The sequence below is a fragment of the Pezoporus occidentalis genome, unplaced genomic scaffold, assembly GCF_034315485.1.
Source record: "Pezoporus occidentalis ecotype Australia unplaced genomic scaffold, CSIRO_AGI_Poc_V1 ctg44, whole genome shotgun sequence".
In the NCBI taxonomy this organism is placed as follows: Eukaryota; Metazoa; Chordata; class Aves; order Psittaciformes; family Psittacidae; genus Pezoporus; species Pezoporus occidentalis.
This window is the reverse complement of record NW_026915769.1, coordinates 2,949,966-2,974,530: the sequence shown is the minus strand read 5'-3', so window position 1 is coordinate 2,974,530 and position 24,565 is coordinate 2,949,966. Positions and strand designations below refer to the sequence as shown.

General features: G+C 37.8%; 1 protein-coding gene across 3 annotated transcripts in view; it reads right to left on the bottom strand.

The window, feature by feature from the left end:
• ARHGAP8 (Rho GTPase activating protein 8) overlaps window positions 1-24,565 on the bottom strand; it is a 71,408-nt gene that overhangs the window by 24,446 nt on the left and 22,397 nt on the right. For all 3 annotated transcript variants that reach the window (XM_062634898.1, XM_062634899.1, XM_062634900.1), the window contains exons 3-8: window positions 23,756-23,893; window positions 17,216-17,303; window positions 13,990-14,121; window positions 10,969-11,055; window positions 7,469-7,567; window positions 6,241-6,351 (exon numbers count right to left, since the gene is read on the bottom strand). In XM_062634898.1, the coding sequence (XP_062490882.1) occupies window positions 6,241-6,351; window positions 7,469-7,567; window positions 10,969-11,055; window positions 13,990-14,121; window positions 17,216-17,303; window positions 23,756-23,893 (655 nt within the window). The remainder of the gene's footprint in view (window positions 1-6,240; window positions 6,352-7,468; window positions 7,568-10,968; window positions 11,056-13,989; window positions 14,122-17,215; window positions 17,304-23,755; window positions 23,894-24,565) is intronic.

The following is a 24,565-nucleotide window of genomic DNA, read 5'->3' as shown; positions in this document are numbered from 1 at the left end:
GAGAAAAAAATCACTCATTAGGAAAGGCCATGGACTGAAATGCTACCAGGACCAAGTTTATGACCCAGTCCTCAGAGCAGCGTCCTCTTCTTGTCCACAGTGACAATCAGGTGCCTATGCAAAATATCTCTCCTAGCAGCAAAATCCTCTCAGCCCCTTTCAGGATATGTACCCCATCACTCCTAGACTCTTACAATCTTACAGCATTTTCACACACGCTGGTGATACTGTAAGAGTGGAAGGTCAGCGTTAGTGTTACAACCAAGCAGGAATTGAGCAGCGCTCTCAGACCCAGGTTGTTCTCCCCTTCCTCCTGCTTTCCACCAAGACCCTGGAGAGGAAAAATTAACAAGCAACTTTGCTTCAGTACCATGAGTTCTCTTACCATCCCCTGTAGAAGTTGGTCACAGCAAAGGAGACAGAGCCACACAAATGCAGAACAAATGAACACCCTACCCTACTCTGAAAGACAGTTTCTGTATGTGAATTACTTTCTCTCACAGCAGATCAGTTGTATAACAACCCTGCTGCAACAACATAGAACAAAACAGGCAGTGACTGTGCAGCTCCATTAATAAATTAGCCTTGCTAATAAATCACACAAGTAAGGAAGTTTTAGTGCTTGTTTGCACATCATGCAAAGTTGAAATTCCCAATAAAATTGTAACTCTGGGTGCTGGACTAAACAAGAAAAGGAGCTGGGAGATGAGGTCAGTACCGAGGTCAATATTTAGGATACCAGCGAGGAAAAGCCTGCAGCAAATCAAGTTAGGGGAAAAAACAAAAAATCCCACCACATTTATTTTAGCCTTTCTAATAGGGGAGTTATAACACAGTCTTTATGTGTCAAATAATTTTGTTCCAGGTATTCAAATCAGTACTCTAAACATTTAGGGCAACTTTTATTAAAATTAGTCGAAAGCCTAATTCACTTAAATGGGAACATCATCAAGACTTTAATTTGCTTGGAAGCTGTTACATCTTTATTATTGACAATTTAAGCTCATGGAACCCATTCTCAGCCTCTCTGAAGTTGCTCTGATTGTTTTTGCTTTCTTACAGCTGCTCACTCCAGAGGCACCAAATAACAACCCAGCAGCTTTTTATAAATGTTTTCTAATTATTATTGTTAGCCATAAATGTGTTTCCCATTTCAGTGTATAAATAGCAAACTGATTATTTACAGCACTCGCTCCTGCTGAGCACTAGTTTATCTGTCAGAGAGGCGAGACAAATAACTGGGTTGTAATTTGTAATAATAAAACCTACACATCATTTTTCTTTTTTCTAGGAAAAAAAAGATACCTTTTCTGCACTTCTACCATTTTCTATAGAATTCCTGTTTCCTTTGAAGGAAAGGTTCCATTCCCGGTACAATGAAAGAGGTCCTCAGGATAAATGGCATTTTAAAATAAGAGTAGGATATTCACTGAAAGTCACATGTAAAGGATTGTTCTGCTTTTGCAACACTGAGAAAAGCTGGGATGTAAGTTTTCATAGCATTTCACAATGTGGGACACAGCATTTGGTTTACTGGACCTAAGGTGACAGAAAATAATAAGGACGTTACTTCAGCTAATGTAAATCAGACCAGCTCAGAGGTCAATGAAATTACACCTCTATCCTCTCTTTGTGGATCCTGTCAAGTAATCTGCATTTTTCTTGCCTTGTTCAGGATGGTGTGATGAGCAGCTGTGCTTTATGATGGACAATGTGAACTGACATTGGAGATCAGGCACTACAACGGGCAATTTGAAATGAGCGATCTCTTTCTGCTTAAGAAGCAAGCATAACAGAGCATTTCAGTGCACAGTATAGTTTTCTGTAACTGATTCACAGATCTGAATTGTATTGCAGCAACATGTCAGATTCAAGAAGGATCTATTCTAGTAAACACAGTAGCCAGAGAAAATGAGTACTTCTCACTAAAGGATATATGATTAGTTACTGCAACACGTTATATATGCAATGACTCGTTTCTAGACTCGTTTCTATCACGAAAGGCCTTTATATGTTGTTCTGAAGTGTCATTAAGTATTCTTGGCTGTTAATCTTTGTCTCTGCTTTTCCTCTCCTTTTCATTTTTTCCCTGCTGAGACATGCTGAGATTTGGTTTAGAATGCATTCTTCCTTGCTGGTCACGCATGTACAGCATGCACAAGCGGAAAGATTATGACCAAAAGGAAAGCACCCTGAAATGTCTATGATAACAATTCAACAAACAAAAGCTGTATAGTTGTAGCAATTCTGTGCATTTTCTCTGCCTCCCTCTCCCCATCCATATCAATAGATAGAAAACCAAAACATTTCCTGTCTTCCCAAAAAAGATATTTAATTTTAGATTTCAAAACCAATTGGAGAAAACAGAACAATGTCAATAGCTGGTGAAGGTCAACTCTGTGTTCTGTGGTAGAGCTCAGCTGTAACCTTCCTTGATTACAGAGGCAATTGGGTGCAGCAACAGAGGTTTATAGGAGCACACTGAACATACAGCAGAGGACAATGATGCTGCTTAGCTCATATAGGTCAATTATTAATTCCTTTAAAGTGTTGCAAATTTAGGAAGCTTCATTCACAAATTTTAACTGTGTTTATCTATCAGTATAGGCGGAGGGTTCTCCAATTTTTTCCTTACCTTTTTAAACATAAAATCTTTTTAAATTTACTTTTAGAATCAAAATCCTGTTTTCACCATGACATGCAGTGCAAACTAGTGAGGATATATTCTGAATAGCTAACTCCTGAAAGTCTACATTTTGTGTGTGACAGTAGCACTGCTGAAAGAACAGAAAAATAGTCTTGCTATATCAACAAAATCCATGAATATTCTTTGACATGTCTGAATTAATAAAAGTGATAGCTACTGGTGAGTAACAGAAAGTAATTTTCATAGTACTGTTGTACTCTCCTCTGTAAGTCTCTGACAGCTACAGGCTGGGACATTATGCCTGAGGAAGTATCATTATACACTTGCCCTGTTCTAACACTGTTCCCTGCTGCCATCCGCTACTGCCCCTTATTAGAGACATGACATGAGGCCTGATAAACCTTTCAACTAGCTGTCGTGGTTTAAACCCTGTTGGCAAGTCAGCCACGCAGTCCACTCCCTCACTCCCCCCACCTTCTCCTCCTCCTGCCCCCACTCCCGGAGGGACCAGGAGGAGAATCGAAAGAATGTAACTCCCATGGGTTGAGATAAGACCAGTCCAGTAACTAAGGTATAACACAAACCACTGCTGCTACCACCAATAATAATAATGATAAGGGAAATAACAAGGGGAGAGAATACAATACCACCCGTCGATACCAAGCCCGACCAAGCAGTGAGCCAGCCCTTCCGAGTAACTCTCTGTTACATCCTGGGCATGATGTGCTGTGGTATGGAATACCTCTTTGGCTAATTTGGGTCAGGTGTCCTGTCTCTGCTTCCTCATGGCTTCCCCTCCTCCCTGACAGAGCATGAGACTCAGAAAGTCCTTGGTCAGACTAAACATTTGAGCAGTAACTAAAGACATTGGTGTTATCTGAGCTGTTCCCAGGCTGAAAGTCAAAAACACAGCACTGCACCAGCTACTAAGAAGGAGTAAAAAAGACTGCTACTGCTAAACCCAGGACACTAGCTCATTATGGTTGTTATTCTCCTCACTCTAACTGCATGTAAGAAGCTCAAATTAGCAAGTTAGAGAGGGACATCATAAACCCTAAACATGCAAGCTGTCCTACCCAATCTGTACTACACATTCTTAAGTACCTGTCAAATCTGAATATGGATTCCCATTACATTAAAAAAGAAAAAATTAGTCACTTTGCTCTTCTAGTTTTTAATTATATATCTGAAAAGCAAATGTATTAACCCATATAAACTGAGAAAAAGGTTACATGAGGATGGGTTACCAGAGAGAGCATTGCCTGCTGCCTTTATGGAGGCAAATTCAAAGGGCTATAGCTTTACCACTTTCCACAGCCAGAAGACTCGGGTGCCATTACCAACCATCTTAGCAAACTCAGGCCACCTATAATGGCCTTAGATATATCTTATTCACCAGTGTTTTACTGACTGAACAGAAATCATTATCCCATAGGTACTGAATCTGATGAAACCTCAGGCCTATGGACCTTACTATTTCTTTTCTTAAACTGAAGAAAAAGACTCCAGAGAAACAATTCTTTAACAACAGCAGCTTTATCTCAGCAGTACCTCTGACAGTACCATTTTTACTAACTGTAATGAAATATACAGTACACATATTCCCATAAGCCTATACAAAATAAAATAATTCTCCCTGTAGCTCTCTTCAGGAAAGGAAAGAGCCTCACCCAGAACATGACTTCAAGCCTGCCTCTTTGCTAGACAGGTGGGAAGTCACTGCCATTTTGTCATTATAGTCTATAGAGATCATAACGGGAGAGGGAATTAGAAAATGCAATTCATTTATCAGATGAAAGTTGATACATTTTTTGTTCAGATTTTAGAAGCTCCCAACACATACCATTCCCTCTCCACTAGCTTTACCTTTCTTCGCAAACACAGTCAAAATTAACACCTTTATTTCTCATTTATGAGTTCTAGGGGACTTCTTTATTTGTAATTTTTTACTGGTGATGGGTCACTCTCTCTTCTGCAAGAAGAAATTCAGACAAGGGTGGACAAAGAGAAGGAACAAATATCCTTATGTACATCCACTTTGGACATGTGAGTGCTGTGAACTGCACCCACATATGGAGGGCAGCTGTCTGTCAGCGCCTCCATCACTAGCACTGGAACTCTCTGGGACAAAAATGACAGTAATACCTCTCTCGGTGTTTCTCCACCCACAGATATTCCACAGAAAAACTCTGTAGGAAATATCCACCTTTTTTATACTTAGGGAAAGTTAAGGCATGCAGCAAGGATGTGATTTGCTGATGGTAATTCACCTGGAAAGTGATAGAGCTAGGAAGGGTGGTCACCACAGCCTCAACATGTGCAGCCCAATGAAAGACACTGTTCACTCTTCAGGCACAGTCAGAGAAGTAAAATATGGCTAGCCTATAGTAAGAGCGGCATATAACACGCTGTCTGATTGCATAAGCCTGCGAGAAGTTTGACAGAGCTGCTTGACAGCCAGGCTAAGCTGGAGGCAAGTGACAATATGCCCTGATGCCGGCAAACAGTCCTGGTTTTACTATTGCAGCAGCAGCATAAAACATTGCCCGTCTTAATGACCTGGTGGAACCCACCTAAAAGATATTCTCTGAATTAGGGAAGTGAGTTAGCCATGTTCCAAGTGTTAGGTTGAACTCTAAAGAGGTATCATAAAAGTTAATGTCATAGTAGCTCTTACACAATAGATATTGATTGTGCTAATTTCAGGCTTTCCAGAAAGGATTAATGCTTAACATTTAACCAGGGGAAAATTGTATTTTATGTCTCATTTACAACTGAATCATTAGAACCAGAAAAGTAGATGGGGGGTGGGAAGTGGGAGGATATTCGACAAATGCCCAAGTGTCAGACTAAACTGCCTTTGCTGAATGTGAACAATATTCTTCAGCTGGTTTTGAGAAAGATGCAATAGAAAGAGGTCAGAAATGACTGTGGGTAGGAAGCTAGAAGGTTTTGTGTGTTTGTCATTTTTTACCAAAATTGAAACTTGCAAGTACTATTGCAATCCCATTCCTTGTGTAAAGTAAAACATTTTTTATACCACATACAGTGCTGTAATCTATGTAAACAGCTGTGAGGGCATTTATGGAAGAGAGTGATTTTATTCATTTCATAAAATTCTGATCAGAACAATATGTGAGCAACAAAACAACAATATATAAAGGCTAAAGGATCCATTTTAGCTTTATGAAGCCATTTTGGAACCTGAGAATTTGTTCTGGTTTTCCTATCCAAAAAATATATCCAAAACACTTTCATACTGCCAGCATCCAACAACAACAGATTAGCTCAGGACTCTGTCATGTACAGGCAAATTTCTGTCCACTGGGAGAAAAGTTGTGCAGTCATGCTAGCAGTAAGTACCAAAAAAGATATTGTAAATGTGAAGATCACACAGGTCACTGGGACTATGAGACCTATCCTGAATGCATAAAACCTATTGTCTAGCAGCATAGTTTTGTGGTTTTCAAAGAAAATGAGAAACTAAGCATATAATAAATAGAATATTTGCAGGCTTTCTGTCTGGTAAATCTGCGCATCACAGAAGGCTGCAGTGTATAGAAATATGATATTTCAGAAATCTCATGGCTTACTATTGCAAGCTGACTCCAAATTGCTGGGTAGGTAGAGGTGGCCGTGGAGGAGGCACCTTAACCACAGGTGACAGTTTACCCTTCTGTTTCCTCCGAAGATTTTCATCATGTCTGCAAAAATCAAGAAATCATTGATTTTCTGTGCACCACAGATGACAGACTATATGTATGAACAACTACCAGTATTGTTCTTGATGCTGATCTCCTGACAGTGTATATTACTATTACAAAACTTGCATTTAATTTAAGCATTAGAAACATTTTTAAGTAGTACTTATGGTAGAATACTGAAATAAGACAGAGAAAAGCTCTTTTGCTTCAGCAAATGGAGCATAGTAATAAATGTGTCCAAAAAAATAGAATGTATTATAATTCAACAGCAAAATCCAAACCTATCTGCTACTCAAAATACAACTCCCCTTTCTTTGGCAAGCATGCAATCCAATCTATAGCCTTAGAGCTGTAACATATTTTCTGTTATTCCATATTTACACAAAAGGTGTGTAAAAACCCACCAGGCATCAATAACAGTCATAATCAAAGCTTCCAGTTACTTTCATTCAGCAGTGACATAAAATCACTTCCTGTCAGTACATCAAAGCATTTCCATGTAAAGCACTGTGTCGAAAAGACTGTTATTGATACTAACACTGGCACTCAACAATTCCAGCCCTATGCATTTCTTTTTCTCTCCTGCTCCCTCTTTAATACTTCTCCGTAATGCACATACATGCACAAAATAAAAGTAATGGATCCACTGACAGTAGATGTATCCATGTAGCTTGAAGTCAATTAACACTTTGCTAACTGGGAATGCTTTTAGCAAAAGGAAGTCACTTAACCTGTTACAATATGCAAGCAAAAGGGTCAGGATTACACTTTTGGCCATGAACATCACGTGATACTCTTAAGCAGTACTGGCACATGGATTGGTTTCATGAACACTCACACAGCTGCAATTATACTAAGAAAATGCTCCACAGCTGAGATGGAGATATCCCAAATCTGTAGAAAACTATATAACATTTCTTCTCTAAACACCTGACACACTTCAGCAGATCTCTGATGGCAATGCAGCTTTTAGAATTAAATCCAACCAAGCACAAACAGGTAAATCAGGCTTTTAATCACTGAAGAACTAGGATTAGATTCTTATTGAAATACAGTGAACAAGATGAAACTGTACTTGAGAGAAGGCGAAACAATGTATTTTAAACTTGTCACGTACCGGATGACTTCTGGAGGGATATTTAGCTGGTCATATTTGAGATGCTCCCTGAGGTCACTTAGATAGTTCAAGTAGGTGATTTTCTTCCCAAACTTATGGCTAAAACCCCCCCCCAAAAATCACAAAGAAGTATAAAAATCAGCATGGAAGGAACATTTATGAAGGGTTTAGTTTCTATTACAAAAATGTAAGTGCTGATGCAACTCAAAAATTAGACTGTAATTGAAGCAGCAGGAGATGTAAGATGTATTTCATTTCATATGATCAAACATATACAGTGCACGGCTGAGGGTCTGATTTGAAGAAAAATAACTGACTTCCATCTGAATGTTTTTTGTTTTGCATAGATATGAAAAACAGTACTCTAAAAGCCACTAAAACCCAGGTTTCACACAGCATTAGAAAGCTCACTAAAAACCCATTAACTTTAGAGAAAATGTTACACGGCCAACAGAGCAAAATGTGTTATTTAGGCATACCTCCCACCAAAAGACAAAGTAATTGGGCTGTAGACACAAACTATAAAGTAGGAAGTGACAGAAAAGATTTCCACAGCCTGGATAATGTATATCCTTGAGCAGCTTTATCCATTTTGAGAAGGACTAGATAGCTTCTAGGAAACATCCTGAATAATAAGGTTTTTCTATGACTTGTTCAAAACAGACTTCCAAACTTGAAGCACCAAGTATCACTAGTTAGGTCTTGACTTTCGACAGAATATACTACTTTACTGGATGAGGTGTTCAAACAAGGCTTAGTGACACATTTATACAGATGGCCTGAAAGAATTTCGTATTTTTCCACAACACAAAATATCTGCCCTGTAATGAAGTGTCAAGCAAAATAACAGGTATTTATGATAAAAAGTATACTTTGCTCAACGTATTTTGACAGTAAAATTGGAACAAATTTCTCTCGCATTAATGGATTTATCCCTGGCTTGTCAAATACACATACACACGCTCCCTCTAGTGGGAGATGGTACAAGTGTTATGTCACTTTTAGCATTTTAGCTTTTATTTCAAATGAGCTAAATTTTGCTGCCAGGCAAGTGATTTTGGGACTGATGGGCATCAGTCTGTGGGTGTACAACTTCAGAGCTCTTCTGTATTTCTTTTATTCAAAAATAGAGGGCAATTTCAATATCCTACCTAAGCCACAGGCTAACACTCTCAGCTAGCTCTCAGCTAATCACCTCTGGTAGGGCATGTTACAGATACACATAATTTGTAACCAAATTGTGGGCATTTAGGAATTATTGCTGTGCCTTGAAAAGGCCACATCACCACCACATTGACCTAAATGTATATTATATTCCTTTTATAACAGGTGGGTGTCTTCTTTTAGCTCACACATAGAAAAAAAACAACCAACCAAAAAAAAAAAAACCTTGAAAAAAAAAAACCTTGGAAAAACAATATCCAATAGATTTTTTTTTCCCCTTTTTTTTTTGTGACCTTTAATATTGACACTTAAATAAAAGCATGATCTACTAGAATAAGATTATTCTAGGCTGGAAAGAAAAGGTACTGTGAACAAATTTTAAATTGAAGCATTCTAGTAAATTAACACCGTTCATAAGTTTTAGTTTTCAATGAGTATAATTTAGGCAAATTGTACATGGACAGTTTCACACTTCAGTTTTAAAATGATAACCTTCCATTTTCCCTTATTTGACAAACCCACACTTAAATCAACCCAAAGCACTTCTTTATAAGTGAGCATTTGACAATTAAACTATTTTAAGGAGTAAAGAGGAGGGGTTTTTCCTAGCTTCAGCTAATTCCTGCCTTCTGGCTTATGGACCTTTTCAGAACTTGCTCAGACTTTCAATTATTTTGTCAGCTCCAGTGGTCACATATTTTAACAACAGTGTTACTAAATTAGACTCAGAGCAAGTGTCCAGGTAGACACTGGTAAAACAGGAAAAACAGGAGCAGCCATCCCAATGAAAGCAGGGTGTTCAGAAGGTCAAGATGCTGCCCTTTTTGATGATGCCCTAAGATGATAAGCCTAATTTTCTATACTAGATATAAATGCTTAAGCTTATCACGTTCATCCATTTTCACATTCCATGTAAACAAGGATTTAATGGCCAGTGTATCATGCTGTTCTGAGAAAAAAAGTATTCCTCTTATTTACAGAGACATAGTAAGAGCCAAGGAAAATAAGTATTTGGAACAGGAACCTCTAAAGTTTTCTTTTGTAAGAGTTAGCAGCCAATGACTACTCCAAGTCAAATAGCACAGCTGTTGTCCAACTATGACTCCACTGAGTGCAGTAATAGGGTCAGATTGAAAACTGTTAAGTGTCCTAGAACTTCTTGCCTGGAGCTCTCAGCTGCCTCTTGAGAATAAGTTGGTTTCACCTGAGTGTTTTAAACTCTGTCAAGAGATTTTCTGGTCTTTGTTTTTTGTATTTTTTTTTCCTAGAAAGCTCCCCATACCCATCACAAATCAGTAACAAAAAAATATCTATCCCCATTCCTGAGGCACCATCACCTAGTGGACATCCTGCTTCTGTCACACTTTTCTAACTACTGCTTTATGTCCTGGATCTCTGGCATTTATTTTAGTGCCAGTTAAAATAAACATCTATCGTTAGTCTTCCCATTTCAAGAGCAGCATGTTCTGCATGATTTTTAGCTGTAATTACTTTTTTCTTTTCACACACTTTTTACATGCTCTGATCAGTCTAGAAATTAAACTTTCCCTTTCTAATTAACTAGCTTTCTACCAGTCAGAAACTGAATTATTTGCAAGCTACTGTAATGGACATTATTAGTTGGTTCATTATGGCTTCTCAGAAAAAGTTGGTTTTGTCCTCCAGCCCTGAGGACATTCAACTGCAAAATAGAACTACTTTTGAAATTACAGAAGTTCAGGAGCAGAAACTAGGAAAGCCCAACCACCTTAGCTCTTAGAAATATCTGCCCATTGTTGCCAGTTCCTTGTAGGTATCATCAACTTTTAGAATGCAAAGGAACAAATGCACCAGTAAAATACATTCACCTTCACTATTATACCTTCCATTTCAAATCCCTATGGGCACTTCAGGACTTATCCATTAACTTTGAACACAAAAGTAGTAACATTCCTATTCGTCTCAGCAGTTGAGATCAGCCTGAGTCTGATTTATTATCTGCTTTACCATACTACCTTGTAATCTGTCATGGACCTGGTTCTATTGTGCTAAGTGCTGTCAAACAGGACAAAAAAAGTCATTCATGGTCCACAGAATAACTACATTTTAAAGTAATATTTACTTTAACACACCAGTAATACTACTGTGAATTGAGCCTCCCTTTTCTTAGAATTAAAGAACTCTACCCTATTATTCACACCCAAACTTAAGCTCACCTTACTCATTAATTTTAGACAGTTTAAATGGGTATTGTGCTGTTATGTGACATATTTTACTTCAAGGCTTTTTAAAAGCAACTTAGAGAACAAACCACCTTAAACTAAACTGAAAAATGTGTTGAATAAACTGCCAAGTACCTTATAAGAGGTTTAAAGAGATTCCACAGAATTTTTATGAAGTTGGTTGGATGTACAACATAGAGTGCTTTAAGGTTTTTCTTATACCTAGGAAACGAAAATGAAATTGTTAGAAGACTGTTGAGCATCATAGATGGTAGAAATGAATAGCTGCAACTGAATGGGAGGTATTATCACATTATACAGCATTCTTTTCAAACACATTAAAAAGACCTAATTCAGAAGAAATCGAACGTAAAATGAAGCCCCCCTCCCTAAGTTAAAAAAAAATGGTCAGTATTGGTGACACAATAGTAGGCCAAGGTAACACTACTACATTCCTAAACAATGTCTGCTGTCTCACAGATTTAATACCAAGGGTGCAGAAGTGGGGAAAAAGAAAGTATTAAGAAGAGAATGAAAAATCTACAAACAATTACTTCATCTCCTTTTATTTCCTACTTACAGGAGTTTCAGGTTGGAGAAGATTTCTAAACTTTCAGATGTAAAATTTACACCTAATCTTCTATTTTTACCACTACCTTTGTCTTGTTTTGTTTATAATTACTAGAGGTGAAGCCAACTCCATGCTGTATTGTACTGAACAGTCCCCTTTGTATGAAACAAAACCCTTTCCTCACTGTATCTTTGCTTGATTCTACACTGTCATATCATGACACATAAACAACAGATTCTAGTAGGCTGGAATTGAAATGGAAACCAGGCTGCACAAAAAGACTTTGCTCTTATTCAACATTATTGCAAAATGAAATTAAGAAAGACACATAATGAAATATCCTGCTTTTATATATAAATTGTTGGTTCTTACTTTGCTAAGTTTGCTCCCCAAAGCATTCACCACTTGCTGTTACGAAACAATGATCGTGAGCTCCAGAGAAAACCCCTCTTCTAACAGGTTATGAAGAGAGAGGGAAAAGGAACTAAGACAGCAATTGTAACAGTTCTTTGCTTTGGGTTTTAATTGGGCCCATACATCTTTGAATGACAAAAGCAACTTTTTCACAAAGCCACTATCATACACAAGCAAATAATTACCCCTGTGCATTTGGCACCACTGTGGACAAGAACCCAGAATCAACAATAAAAACTAACAGGGAAAACTCCTGAATAGTTTTACTGATGTTTCCATTTTGTTTTGTATGTTGAAGCAACGGGCATAAGTCATTGCTATTTCCTGGATTACAACTGAACGTCCAAAAGACTTTACTAAGCCTCTGCTATAAACCTTCAAAACAAGATCTATTCTTTTGAAACTGTTCCCACTGAACATCTGCTTTCATGATGCTAGCTAATCACTATCATCCTCTGTACTCTTCTCTGTCCTCTTTTTCCTTTGACTCCAAAACATACACAGGGAAGAAGTCTGAAAGGTGCTACTTTTGGGCTTTTTTTTCCTCTGGCTAGTATAGTTAACACACATGCTGGATTGTGAATGTTGCTTTGAGCTTCTCAATGACAGTATACTAAGACATTCCAACTGTGAACAAAATGATGGGTGCATGGTTTTGTCTGGCTACCTGAGCTTCTCTGTTCCTCTTTGGTCCTCCTGCTACCTGGGCCGTGGTGGGGGAATGAAGAGAACAGATGTCTGGCATAAATGACAGTCATACTGTCCACCTGTAGGCATTGCCAAAGGCAACAAAGAAGATACTGCCCATGTACTACCTCTCCCCATACAGCAACTGTAAATTTGACCTGGGATTCTCTCAGAAGGCAAATGGTACAATGTTTTATTTTCAGAAATTGTCAATGCATGGTAAAAAAAAAAAAAAAGTATTGTAGTCCAAATCTCTTGTCAAAGACAAAATGTAAGGAAACTTTTGCCTTTCTTCTCCCTTACCCAGTCCCAAAAAGAACAGATAGATGGTACTAACAATATTCAGAAACCTGCTAGCAAAAATAAGCTTTTTTGGTCTGTTTCTGAGTGGAGAGCAGTATCTCTTGAAAGCAGTTAGAGGCTTCAGATGACAGCTTCCCACTGCTGTTCTGGGAGCTGCTAAGCACAACCTCATCTTCTTGCTTACTGGGTTTGAGAGTATTAGGAGGTTATTGGGTGACATTCACGAAAGTCTGAGCTCTGTCACTAAACTAACCTGAGGTGGTGTGTACATCTCAACTTCAATTTCCAAAGTAAGGTTTGGTATTTCACTGGCCCTATTCCCAGTCTAGTCTAGAAATACCCAATAATCTTTTTCACAGTTTTTTTTGAGATCTGCTTCTTGTTTCAGCTCCCAAATTGGAAAAATCAGACACGACCCATCTCACCCAACATACACATGCACACACACATACACTCTTACTATCAGGAAAGAACTATATTTTTACTTTCAGTCATGTTGCCTTCTTGAGGCCAACTTGCAAACAAGTAACTTTCAAACACGTAAAAAACTAACTGATCTCAATTGGAACTTTCTGCTTTGTTCATAAGCATGCGCTTTCAGAGAATAAACATCAGAACTTTAGATTCTATCTACCTAGAAGCTTTGGCCTCAACTCACCCTAACCAACTAACCCATGAAGTTATGAGCCATAATCACTGCTGTTCCAAAGGTCAGGCATATACAAGCACAGCTATCCCTCTGGGGCTTTACAGGTAACAACCAACAAATGCTGCAAGGCCTGTGAGAAATGGACTGTTAGAAACTTATCTTTCCTGGTTTTGTACACATGTAGCCTTGGGATGATCAAAGGTTCAAAGACAGCTGTGAGATAATCAAGAATGATGACCAACAAAGTGCCACAGGTATCTTGTCAAATAGTGCACTGAAAAGGCAACAGCTCTTGGTTTTGTTCCGAAAGCTTTTTATCCCTTTGCATAACCACCAAAGCACTCCGGCCATTCCTTAGTGCTGCACAGAAGACACAAGAGAACCAACTGCACATATATCATTGTAAGAATTTGCAATGGCAAAATGAACTCAGTTAGATGTGGACAGATGAGGAAAGATCTGCTTCCTTCATGGAAGTTAGTTACAGACATAACACAACCCAAAGAGTAAGCCAAATATTTTGGGGACATACTTCCTGTCAAATTCTTTGTAGGCTGTTTGTAACCATTTCAGAGATGGTTTATTCACACTTTTCAGGCCATAGTGAAAGTAGACAACTGTATAATCATTTTCTACATACTGGTCCAGAGTATACTTTAAGTACCTGAGGAGAAAGATAACATTTTAGTTTTAAGACAGTTTACTAGATGAGATTTTTAAAGCAGTAACTGAGAAAGAAAATGTGCTATTTTTGCACAGAACACTAGTGACTGCAAATTTGTATATGCTTCAATGTATTTATCTGACAAGTTCCTCTTGCTCTAGTGGCAATGTTGCCAATAATTCCACATCACTGCAAAGCCTGAAATATGAAAGAATGTGTATTGTTACAAAAACTATGGTGCCCATGAATCACTAAAAGATGAAGACAATGTGGGACTGAATTTTTCAAGAAATTTTTAAAAATATGCATTTTAACTGGCAGCAACTTTATTTTCCTTTCTTGTTGTCTTTGTAAATTCCTTCCTTTTAGCCAAGCAAACAATGTCATTTTTCACTTTTCAAAACAATAAATAAAAAAAAAAAAAATCTATCTCCTGTGAAAACAGGTTAAGATCTTGAGTTGGGGGTGTTCAGCCTGAAGAACAGAAGGCTCTGGGGAGACCTTATAGCAGCCTTCCATGGTCTGCAAAAAGTCTGGAGAGGGACTTTTTACAAGGACATGTAGTGACAGGACAAAGGGGAATGGCTTTAAACTGACAGAGGGGAGATTAAGATTAGGAAGAAATTCTTTATGTTGAGGACGGTGAGACACTGGCACAGGTTGCCCAGAGAAGTTGTGTCTGTCCCATCCCTGACAGTGTTCTAGGCCATGTCGGAAGGCGAACCTGCCCATGGCAGGGGGGTTGGAACTAGGTGATCTTTAGGGCCCCTTTCAACCAAAATGATTCTATGAAATCTTGGGGTTTCCTTTCAATTTAAAATTGTCTAAATTCTTGAAAAATCCATTAGACCTAATTATTGATTACAACTTGTTACTCTAGACTGTTTTATTGAATATATTTGCCTTTCTCTTGTTTGTGTGATGGGGACTGTGTTCATACATCATTTCCCTTAAAACTAATTTAAAGAACGACAATACTTATTCCCATCTTGAAATAATACTGCATGCTTTATAAGGAGATTTCTGTGTGTTCATTCTTTTATGGTATAGTTTAAGATGCTTTTCTCTTCCCTTTCTCTTACAATTGAGAATACTGTATGGCCTATCACTCAGCTCAATGATTCAAATAAAGCAATGATGGAGGAGTACAATCTGGCTTCACTTCTTGCTCTATTAGATTTCAACTTTCTCTAGCTTATTATTCTGTGATCGAGCCCCAGCTATTGCTCTTAATTGTATGTAAGTGATTTTAATTCAATAAAATACTTAGTACCATGTGCCATTTATTAGGCTGTGGCTATCTGCAAGTATCAAGGCCGCTGTGGCTATCCAGCTTTGCACGGAAAAGATCGTAACTTCAACTCTTACACTGCACTCCCACGATCACATGTACCTGCTTATTCACTCAGCATACTGTAAATCTTAGCCTGCAAATAGCCTGGGACAAAGACTGCCACTGCAATTAATATAATGCTGGTTTGATCCCCAACTTGAGTATTAATGGTATTTTAATAGAAGTAGTAGTAACAGTCATTCAAGACTTTTTAAGAAGAGTTTGAAATTAAGAATATATCTAAATATATATTCTTACATGTGAAGTGCCTGATCTTTTATTTTACAGCATGTAAATTCCTTGGCACACTGCATCCAGAAAGCCTGTACTTGAGAGAGTTCTGTGGTTATAAAATAACCAGTATTTTTGTACAATTACTTGTTCCAATGCTGTAACAGAATTGCAGGGACATTACAAAAACTTTACCAAATCAATTCTTTTAGTGATTTTATCACAAAACACCTACCAATCTGGGCCTACTGTTCAGCTTTTTTCTCAGAATTCAACATCTGGGTTTAACTACTTAAAAACAGATCATTTCATAGTTGTATTGCTAGCTTCACATTCAGACACCTGCCTTCAGTTCTCTCTTAGCACAGACTTTCCAAGTGAATTTGATGTCAGCTCAGATACAAGAAAACATGTAAGTGTTTAAGTCCAGAAGAGCATAAGAGCCAGAAACACTAGTTTCATTGAGGTGTTTCCTCACAGAGCTGAGCAACACTTGGTAGAAATGTGGTTCCCCACACTCATCTCTTTGGCATTTCCTACTGATCACTGCAGGTAGCTCCTCCAGGTGAAAGCTGACTGGAAAGGTTCTTCCTCCTGGGGGCTAACACTCCCTCTATGCTACACGCAAAACTCTGGCTTCACACTGTGGAAATACCCTAGCTGTGAAGAGCTTAAAAGTGAATAACAAGGTCTCAAACACATTTCTTAAGTAACCTGTTTTCTAATCCTTTTCTATTTCTGAAAATATAACAGTGTTTCTGTCTTTTCCAATGACGGAGGGTACTGACAGCTGAAAGGTGCTCAAATATTTTGGCAATGGAGGCTGCACAAGAAGTCCAAATAATTTTAAAATGCTTAAAGAGGACAGGACTCTAATGGCAGAACAGATCTCCATGTAGTGACAAACTACAAGGCAAAAACATGTCCTGGTACCTTGCTTCAGCAAGTGTATAAAGAAGAATGTTGCAATTCTACATATTTACAACCTCTTCTAACACAAAAAAAAACAAACATTACAAAGTGAGACACATATAAAACAGTTAAGCATAATATACTGTACATAATGCAGATCTTTATAAAAAAGGAAAATGACTCAGATGTAAATAAGTAAACAATGCTCTTGCTGAGTGAGTTAGGACATAAAGTATAACAAATTTAGGCAAATGCTGCCATTTATGAGAATATATGTATGGAACACTAAAATACTAAAATTGCTTTTTCTTTGGTCTTCATCATAAATTCAGTTTTTAAAATATAATCAGAATCCATTAAAAAAAAAAAAAAGACTACAAGTTAATTTCAGTACACAGTGAATTGCTTCTACTAGTCAAGATTCCAGGTGAAGTAACTCTGGCAGTTTCATCTACCTTTCATACACTTATTAAAACTAGTAGGTCTTACATCCTATTTTCATTTCACTCCTTGCCTCCTGCTTCTCCTGCCTGAAACCTCATTCACCTGGAAACAAGTTAATAGGAGTTCACATATAAAATGCAAAGTAGTCCACATAGGAGATTGAGAGAAACTTACTCCAGTAATCTGGTGTGATTGAGCTGATGGGAAGGGGGCATACGGCAGCAACTGAAGGTAATCACCTTCCTCCCAGAATTGTCATCACCTAGTGAACAAAACAATTAGTAAAGACAACACTCATTTACTTATGCAGTAGAACCTCACTGATCTGAAGAATGCCTTATATCTTCTGATACAAGCTACTTCTATCGCCCATCATTACTCAAAACATATGGCAACTTCACTGTCAAATCACATTGCCTAGAGAAAGCAATCTGGCCACCACTGCAATGAAATGAAGCAGTTGCTGGGAAAATGATGAAGCTAAGCAGAGAAAGTCATGTTCAAAGGTGGCTGGTCATGTTCAAAGGTGGCTGGTCATGTTCAAAGGTGGCTGGTCATGTTCAAAGGTGGCTGGTCATGTTCAAAGGTGGCTGGTCATGTTCAAAGGTGGCTGGTCATGTTCAAAGGTGGCTGGTGGTGCTTAACTCCTGACAGGAGAAACTTAAGCCTTCCTGCAGCATTCATTTGTGGAACATAACAGGTTTTCTTTCTCTAGCAGTCTTGTAAGTGGCCAGTTTTCACTTTTATGTCTAAAATCTATCAGAATGCCACTCTGCCTACAAGCACTTGGGGCATCTGCTTTGTCACATTTCTGAGTTAGACTTTTTTTTTTTTTAACCCAACTCAATCTTTCTTAGATACTGTCCTCCAGAAGCACTGCTACATTCAGACCACATTTAAAACACAAGCAAGGCATACAAGTATGCTTTTCATAATCTGAATATCCTAAGTGACCTTAAGTGACCTATAGCTCCTCTGACAAAGCATATATTGCCGCACTCCAGTTCATTTACTCTTGACTCATGACAGCTTCACCCACATTTTCTGTATAGACAAGGCTGGTATTTGTACCATGCCCACTCCACACCCAAGTTTGACTCTCTGGAAAGCCAAGTGCTCATACTGAAGGTAAACTGGCACTGAAGACTGGGAGGTTAAGATTTTAACATATGTCTACATGAAAGATATTAGTTCCTTAAAAGCAATATAGAAACACCCCAGAAAGTGTTTAATCTGAGTTAATATTTGACATTCTTGGTATAATTTCATTCTGCATTATTAACTCCAAGCATGTGTTATCACCAGGATCTGCACCGCATAACCCTTCCATTGATTTGTTGAGCTCTATTTAAAAAACTAGTTAGTTCTTTCTGCTCCTTGCTCATTTTGCTCACTGCTTTAACCACGAGCAACCTGGTTTCACAATTCCAGTCTAAAAGTTACTGCAAAATTGTACAAATTTGATCATGTGACAATGACATCACTCAGCTGAAGTAGCACTTCTCTTTCATTACTATTTACCATCCCAAAGGGCACTCTGGACAATGATCATATCCCCTCCCAGCCTTAATTTTACTGCTCAGAAACAAGGTAGACTGCCTATCTCTTCCCTGACGTTGTTATTCTCTATCCTGCTCCAATGTAAATGCATCTTTTCTAAACACAGTTGGCAAGAGTTAGACAATAAATGGCAGATGATCATCACATACAGGACTTAAAAAGATTTCCTAATAATATCAAAATCATTGTCTTTACTGAAAACCAAGATGAAGTATTAATTTAGTTTGACAGATATAGCTGGTTTATGTCTGATGGCCGTCCCATTCTCATTTCACAGAAAATCACCTCTCCTTTTTTTATTTATACAACCAAAGAACCTTTTGATATTTGCTTTAACATCCTTTAAAGATTTAACTCAGGTTAAATTTTGATAATTATCACAATAATCGTATATTTTGGACTTCCAAAACACAGCTTTCTCTGCTGACTGTTTTTTTTCTTCCTGTTCTTCTTTTTTTGACTGACTGCTTATTTTTATTCTCTCAAAGGTGGTTTTTCATCCCACAAGGCCTGTTTCGCATTAAAAATAAATTCTGGCTCCACGGTTAAATAAGATGCTTGAGCACCACTAAAGGAAGAATATGCACGACATTACAATTGTATGTACTCAAGTTATGTCTGCATATCATTCTTAAACAGACCATAAATTATTTCCTGAAGTTAAAGTGTCTCATTTGATATTCTCAGAATAGTTATAATGTGCCATGCATTAATACGAATGATGTACTAAAATTAAATTAAAACACTAATAAAAGTTTGTTCTCTAAATCATGACTTATGTGTGAAAAAATTGCTGTTACAATGCACTGTAGAATATTGTTAGAGACAATAATTTTCACCAGCAAAATAAATCTAAGAAAGATCTCCAGTTAAAGTACTAAATGAGCCATTAATTGCTACTGGTGGTCACATTTGACTGTTTGACTCAAAAGCCAGAAAAAATAACCACCTTTATAAAAGACTGCAAACAGATACACACTTAGAACATGAATAAACATAATTGCGTAGTTTCAATAACAGGAAAAATGAGAGGCAGAGAAACTTTCTCAAATTAACAACAGAACAGAGCACCTTGTTCTCCCACCACCAAGTGATGCGCAAGCTATAAAGCAAACCAGAAAAGGTGACCAAGAACATCAATTTCATTAAAAACTATTTAACAGTGACAGCTTCCAATTAGTGACGGCAGCTAATGAAAACAAAGAGGCTGTTCTTTCTTCACAGGTATCAATAACGTTTTGAAAAACATCAAAATTTTACATGACATGTGAAGTGCTGATCAAAAAAGAAGGAGGCTTCCCATGCCCTCCATCATAAGGGCTGTGGCTGAGCACCCTGGGAAATGCCATCGCATTTGATGGAGCATTTGCTTCCCAGCCTGACATAGTCTGAATCCCATGACTTTGAGAATAGAATTTTTACCCAAATATGCAGAAGTGCAGTTTGAAGGGTAAAGAGGAGAGTGGTAGTTATCTGTACATTCAAAGGAGAATGTAACTGGAAGCATGACAATTTCAAATCAACACAGATTTGTGTTTTTATCCCACAAAAACCTCATTTCCCTACTACTTGGACTTACTCAGAACTTAAAAGATGCCTCACATCTGCAGGAGACCAAGCAAACAAAGAAGTGCAATTTCAGCTTTGCTCCTTGACATTTTGCTTTCAGATCAAAAATGTAGTTTTGTATTAACTCAGTTTATTCCACAGTCTAAAGTCACCAAACATTTTTAAAGAGAAGTGGATAACACCCAGCCTCTCTGGAAAATGTACTCCTTCCATTATCTTTCTCCACTGGTTTTTAGCTCCAAACATTCAGAAGAAAGCAAACTACAGAAAATAAGGAAGCATGATGCACCACATATACTTGTATGTCCCTTCCTTTTTGCCACAAAGAAAAACAATCTTAAGTTTCTTTTAAAGTTAACAGATTGAAATTCCTCCTTCAAAATAGAAATAAAAAGAACCAGCACTGTAGCACTGTTCCATTTACATATGCTTCACCAGTTGCACACTGGTTTGTGACATAAATCACTCTGTAATTAATAAACAGTTATTAAAGCTTACATCGTTTAAAAATGTCCTCTATTCTTATTTAATTGTATTTTCACACTGGTTGAATACAACTCAAAAAATCTTCTTTGCATACAGTCAAAGCTATTGTTATGGAAAGCACCTATAAATCACTCTAATTTGTGAGAAGTGAGGATAAATTTTAGATTTTTTTTGTAACTCAACAGTGGAAAATAGATACTGTAAGAGGTGGATAAATTACTGCAAACATTTTCACCTAAATTAATTCTTTTTCTTCAATTAATTAAAAAAAAAATCTCATTGTCTTTCAATCACAGCATTACAAGTAAAGGAACAGCTTTCAGAATTGCTTTAAAATAACCATTCCTGAAATTATATTTTGTCTTATTCAAAGAGATTAAAACCACTATAAAGTAGGGACAAATAATTTAAAATTATCTATTTCAAATGGGACTGGCTTCTTCCAAGGTGTAAAGGAGATCTGAAGAGTTCATCCTTCCCTCACTTGAATCTAAATCCAGACAACATTCAAACTTGCCTCCATGCCAGTTCACACTGGGGATAGGGAGGTCTCATTTCATGGAGGTGAAGCATATTCAGATCATATTTCACCTTCCACAGGATCTGCATTCTTATGCACACCTCTGTGCTCTCCTTTTACATCCCATCATCAGAACTACTTTAGAGAGTGCAGACTGCTGTCTGAAGCATGCTTCTGGTCTATGGCATTTAAACTGTCCAGTAGATTTGCAAAACCCCATCATATATTTCTGGCTGATATGGCAGCTAAAGTCACACTTTTTTGAGAATAAACAGTGGCTAGGGGACTTACTTCCCTGCAAGAGAATGCAGTATTGAGGACAAAACCATCAGAGATAATCCAACATTTCAGCCTCTTGGTATTCATCTTGTGAATACCTCCATTTGTTCTGGCAAATTTAAGCCGGGAGCATACCTTGTATTTGGACTTTATTTCAAGCAGGACACACTGATACAGAGCAAGTTCCAAGATGAAACTACTGAAGGTACAGGTAGGTCTTTTTAAAAAACACTGTGGCTTTCACTCCACCACACTGAAGCACGTTCATGTTTCCTAACACAGGCATAAGGTATATACATGAGATGAACCCAGGTGGGACTACTCTGGAAAGGGCAGGCTGGTTATAATTCTGTCTCTATCACATGTTCTCTGTTTTACCAGCACTAAAAGCATGAATATTTAAGGAGAACTGCTCCAGTGTATTTCATTCTTCTCATTCCAAAATATCTCCCTTTTTCTAGTTCCCCCACAATTTTAACTCTTCCAAGTCAAATGATGGAGTCCTGAGACTACAAAAGTTACATGTTTTGTTTGACTTGGTAATATATAAACTTTTACTCCTTTATTTTTAAATAAAGGGAATGCCTTATTAATCAGTCAAGGAGAACTTACTAAGATTGCCAACTTTTCCCTTTTTCCTCAGTCTAAAGGAATGGAGAAGAGGAGCTTTCTCTAAGCACAGACTCTGGGGTTTCAGCTCATTACCTGCTAGCTCTGCCCATAGCAGCACAAATCATGATGGCTCCTCCAAGGAAAATAAACACTAAAAGACCCTTTAGGATTAACACCACCAAATAACAAATGCTTATGACTTCCACAGCAGATTTAAGTGAGTGAAGAATGAGGAGCAACAACAAACATTTAGAAAATAGTTGTGCATGGCTAAAACTGAAGGAGTAAATACATGGCGCATCACAATTTGATACTGAACATACTAGCTGGAGGAAAAAAAAGGCTTGAATCTCTTTTAAAGATCATGTTGCACTGTGCAATACAGCAGATGGAAGAGATTCTTAGGTGGACAGTTAGAGTGACTTTGGTGTATCCAGTCTGTCAGTTAACACATGTATTTCACACTTTGTCAGTGTGATTTCAAGGGTTTCATTATAACTTCTATATCTTGGTATTTCCCCCATCCCAAAACTGATACTTGAGTGAGAAACATCATAGTGGGTTAGCAGGTAGCAGCTTTTGTATCACAAGACCATGAATCTGTTACTCCCTTGTTTATGCATTTGAGTCTTATGTTGGATGGTTAGTTTTGAAGAAGGGAAAGGTAATTATTATCTGTGTATAACAAGCTTCCAAAACAGAAGTTACTATGGGTAAAATTCTCCTTCCACTGTAAGTCAGAAGCCAAATTACCAGAGGTTTCGCTCCCACAATCACCCATATCTCACTAGAGGTTTTGCTAAAGTTGGTATTTGCCTGGACAACATCCTGTTTACAGCTTGAATTCAAGAAGCTACCCATGTATAACCCGAGCTCATAATTTTCCTGAAAAATCATAATCTAGGCTCACTGAAGTATGAGGTGCAAAAAGCAAACACAGCACAATCCTAGACTTCATTAGGATGAACAGTGTTAAATACTGCTATTTGTTTCCCATTGTATCGATTTCTTTAGCTCAGGATCGTGATTATTAACGCTACTAATTTAGCAAGCACATTGGTGCCAAAAATAAGCCCAAAGGAAAAAAAAATAGGCTATGCATACTGTAAAGAAGTGCTCTGATATCATAAATATGTCTTATACGCTGCCAAACTGTTTTAAAAATAAATAACTGTAAACATTGAACGATCCAATAGCCAAACATGCTATGTACCCATAGCTTCTCTCCATGTCACAACAGAAAGTCAGATGACAAATGCAGTTAACACTTAATGTCAACAGTTTTCTTTCTGCCTTTTGTTAGTTTTTATACAGTAGCCCATTTCTTTGGTTGCATGCCCTTTCCAGGGCAGACTAGAAAATGATTAAATGTGACTACACAACATTTCAAGTTATTCAGAAAACAAAACAGCTTATCACAAATAAAGCACAGATCTGTTACAGCCACAGCTAGGCCTTAGATTATAATATATTGCTATAGTTATATTTTAAAGCAAGATTAAGCCCAAATATTTAGCTCATAATTCATCCACAGAAAAGCACCGAGTTCACATATTACTGTTCAGCTGCTTTTCAGGATGAAGGCTGAAGACAGCAACATGATTCCTATGCATCACCTTGAGGAATACAGTAAGAAAAATGCAGTAAGAGGTGCAGTAAGGTAAACTCATAGTATTTTCCAAACATACCTGCTAACTGGATGATGCCATGTCTTGCAACATCATAGTAGGGGTGATTGATATTTAGCTCAGGATCCGCAAGTGCTGGAGGCATAAATGTTTCTTCCTGTTCTGACTGTATATCTTCCGCTTCATCTTTTTGCAGTTCTAAAGGAGCAAGCAAGACTGTTTTAAGTGCTAATGAACAGAGAAAAACTTTTGCCTCCAATACATTATTTAAGGGTTGAACTGTAGCTCAGTCTGTCAAAACCAGTCATTTATCACTCTTTGTTGCAGCTTCAAATCAGTTTCTTGTCCTTTACCCTTTCTCATGGGTGAGAAATGCAACCCTTCAATACTTCAAAGCTATCATGTCCTCCTTAAGTTTATTTAGTATCTACTGTTTTGCTCATGAAAATCTCAACAATGACTGGACAGCTGGCATACTGTGACCTTGATATTCACAACTAGTGGAGTTTTCTCATCATTTTCTACACTCCCACAGTCTGCTTTTGTATCCATCTATAGCTTCTTGACTTTTATTTCAAGGTTGCCCAAGTGGAGAAGTCAAAGCTTCAGTATGCTACCATGTGCTTTGACAGCTACTCCACATTAACACCCCGCGTGAACGCTCTCAGAAGGCAGACTTATTACTTTGCATAAAGGTAGCAAATTGCAAACAAATCTCCATCTCACCTCCCCCACAAATCCACAGTTTCCTTGAAATCCTTTAACTTTCTGAACTTGCAATAGGGCAAACGCAGCCAAATGTCCACCAAACACATACTCCAGTCAGAGGCCAAACAAAGGTGTAAAAGCCGGCTCAAAAGCACAGTAAAA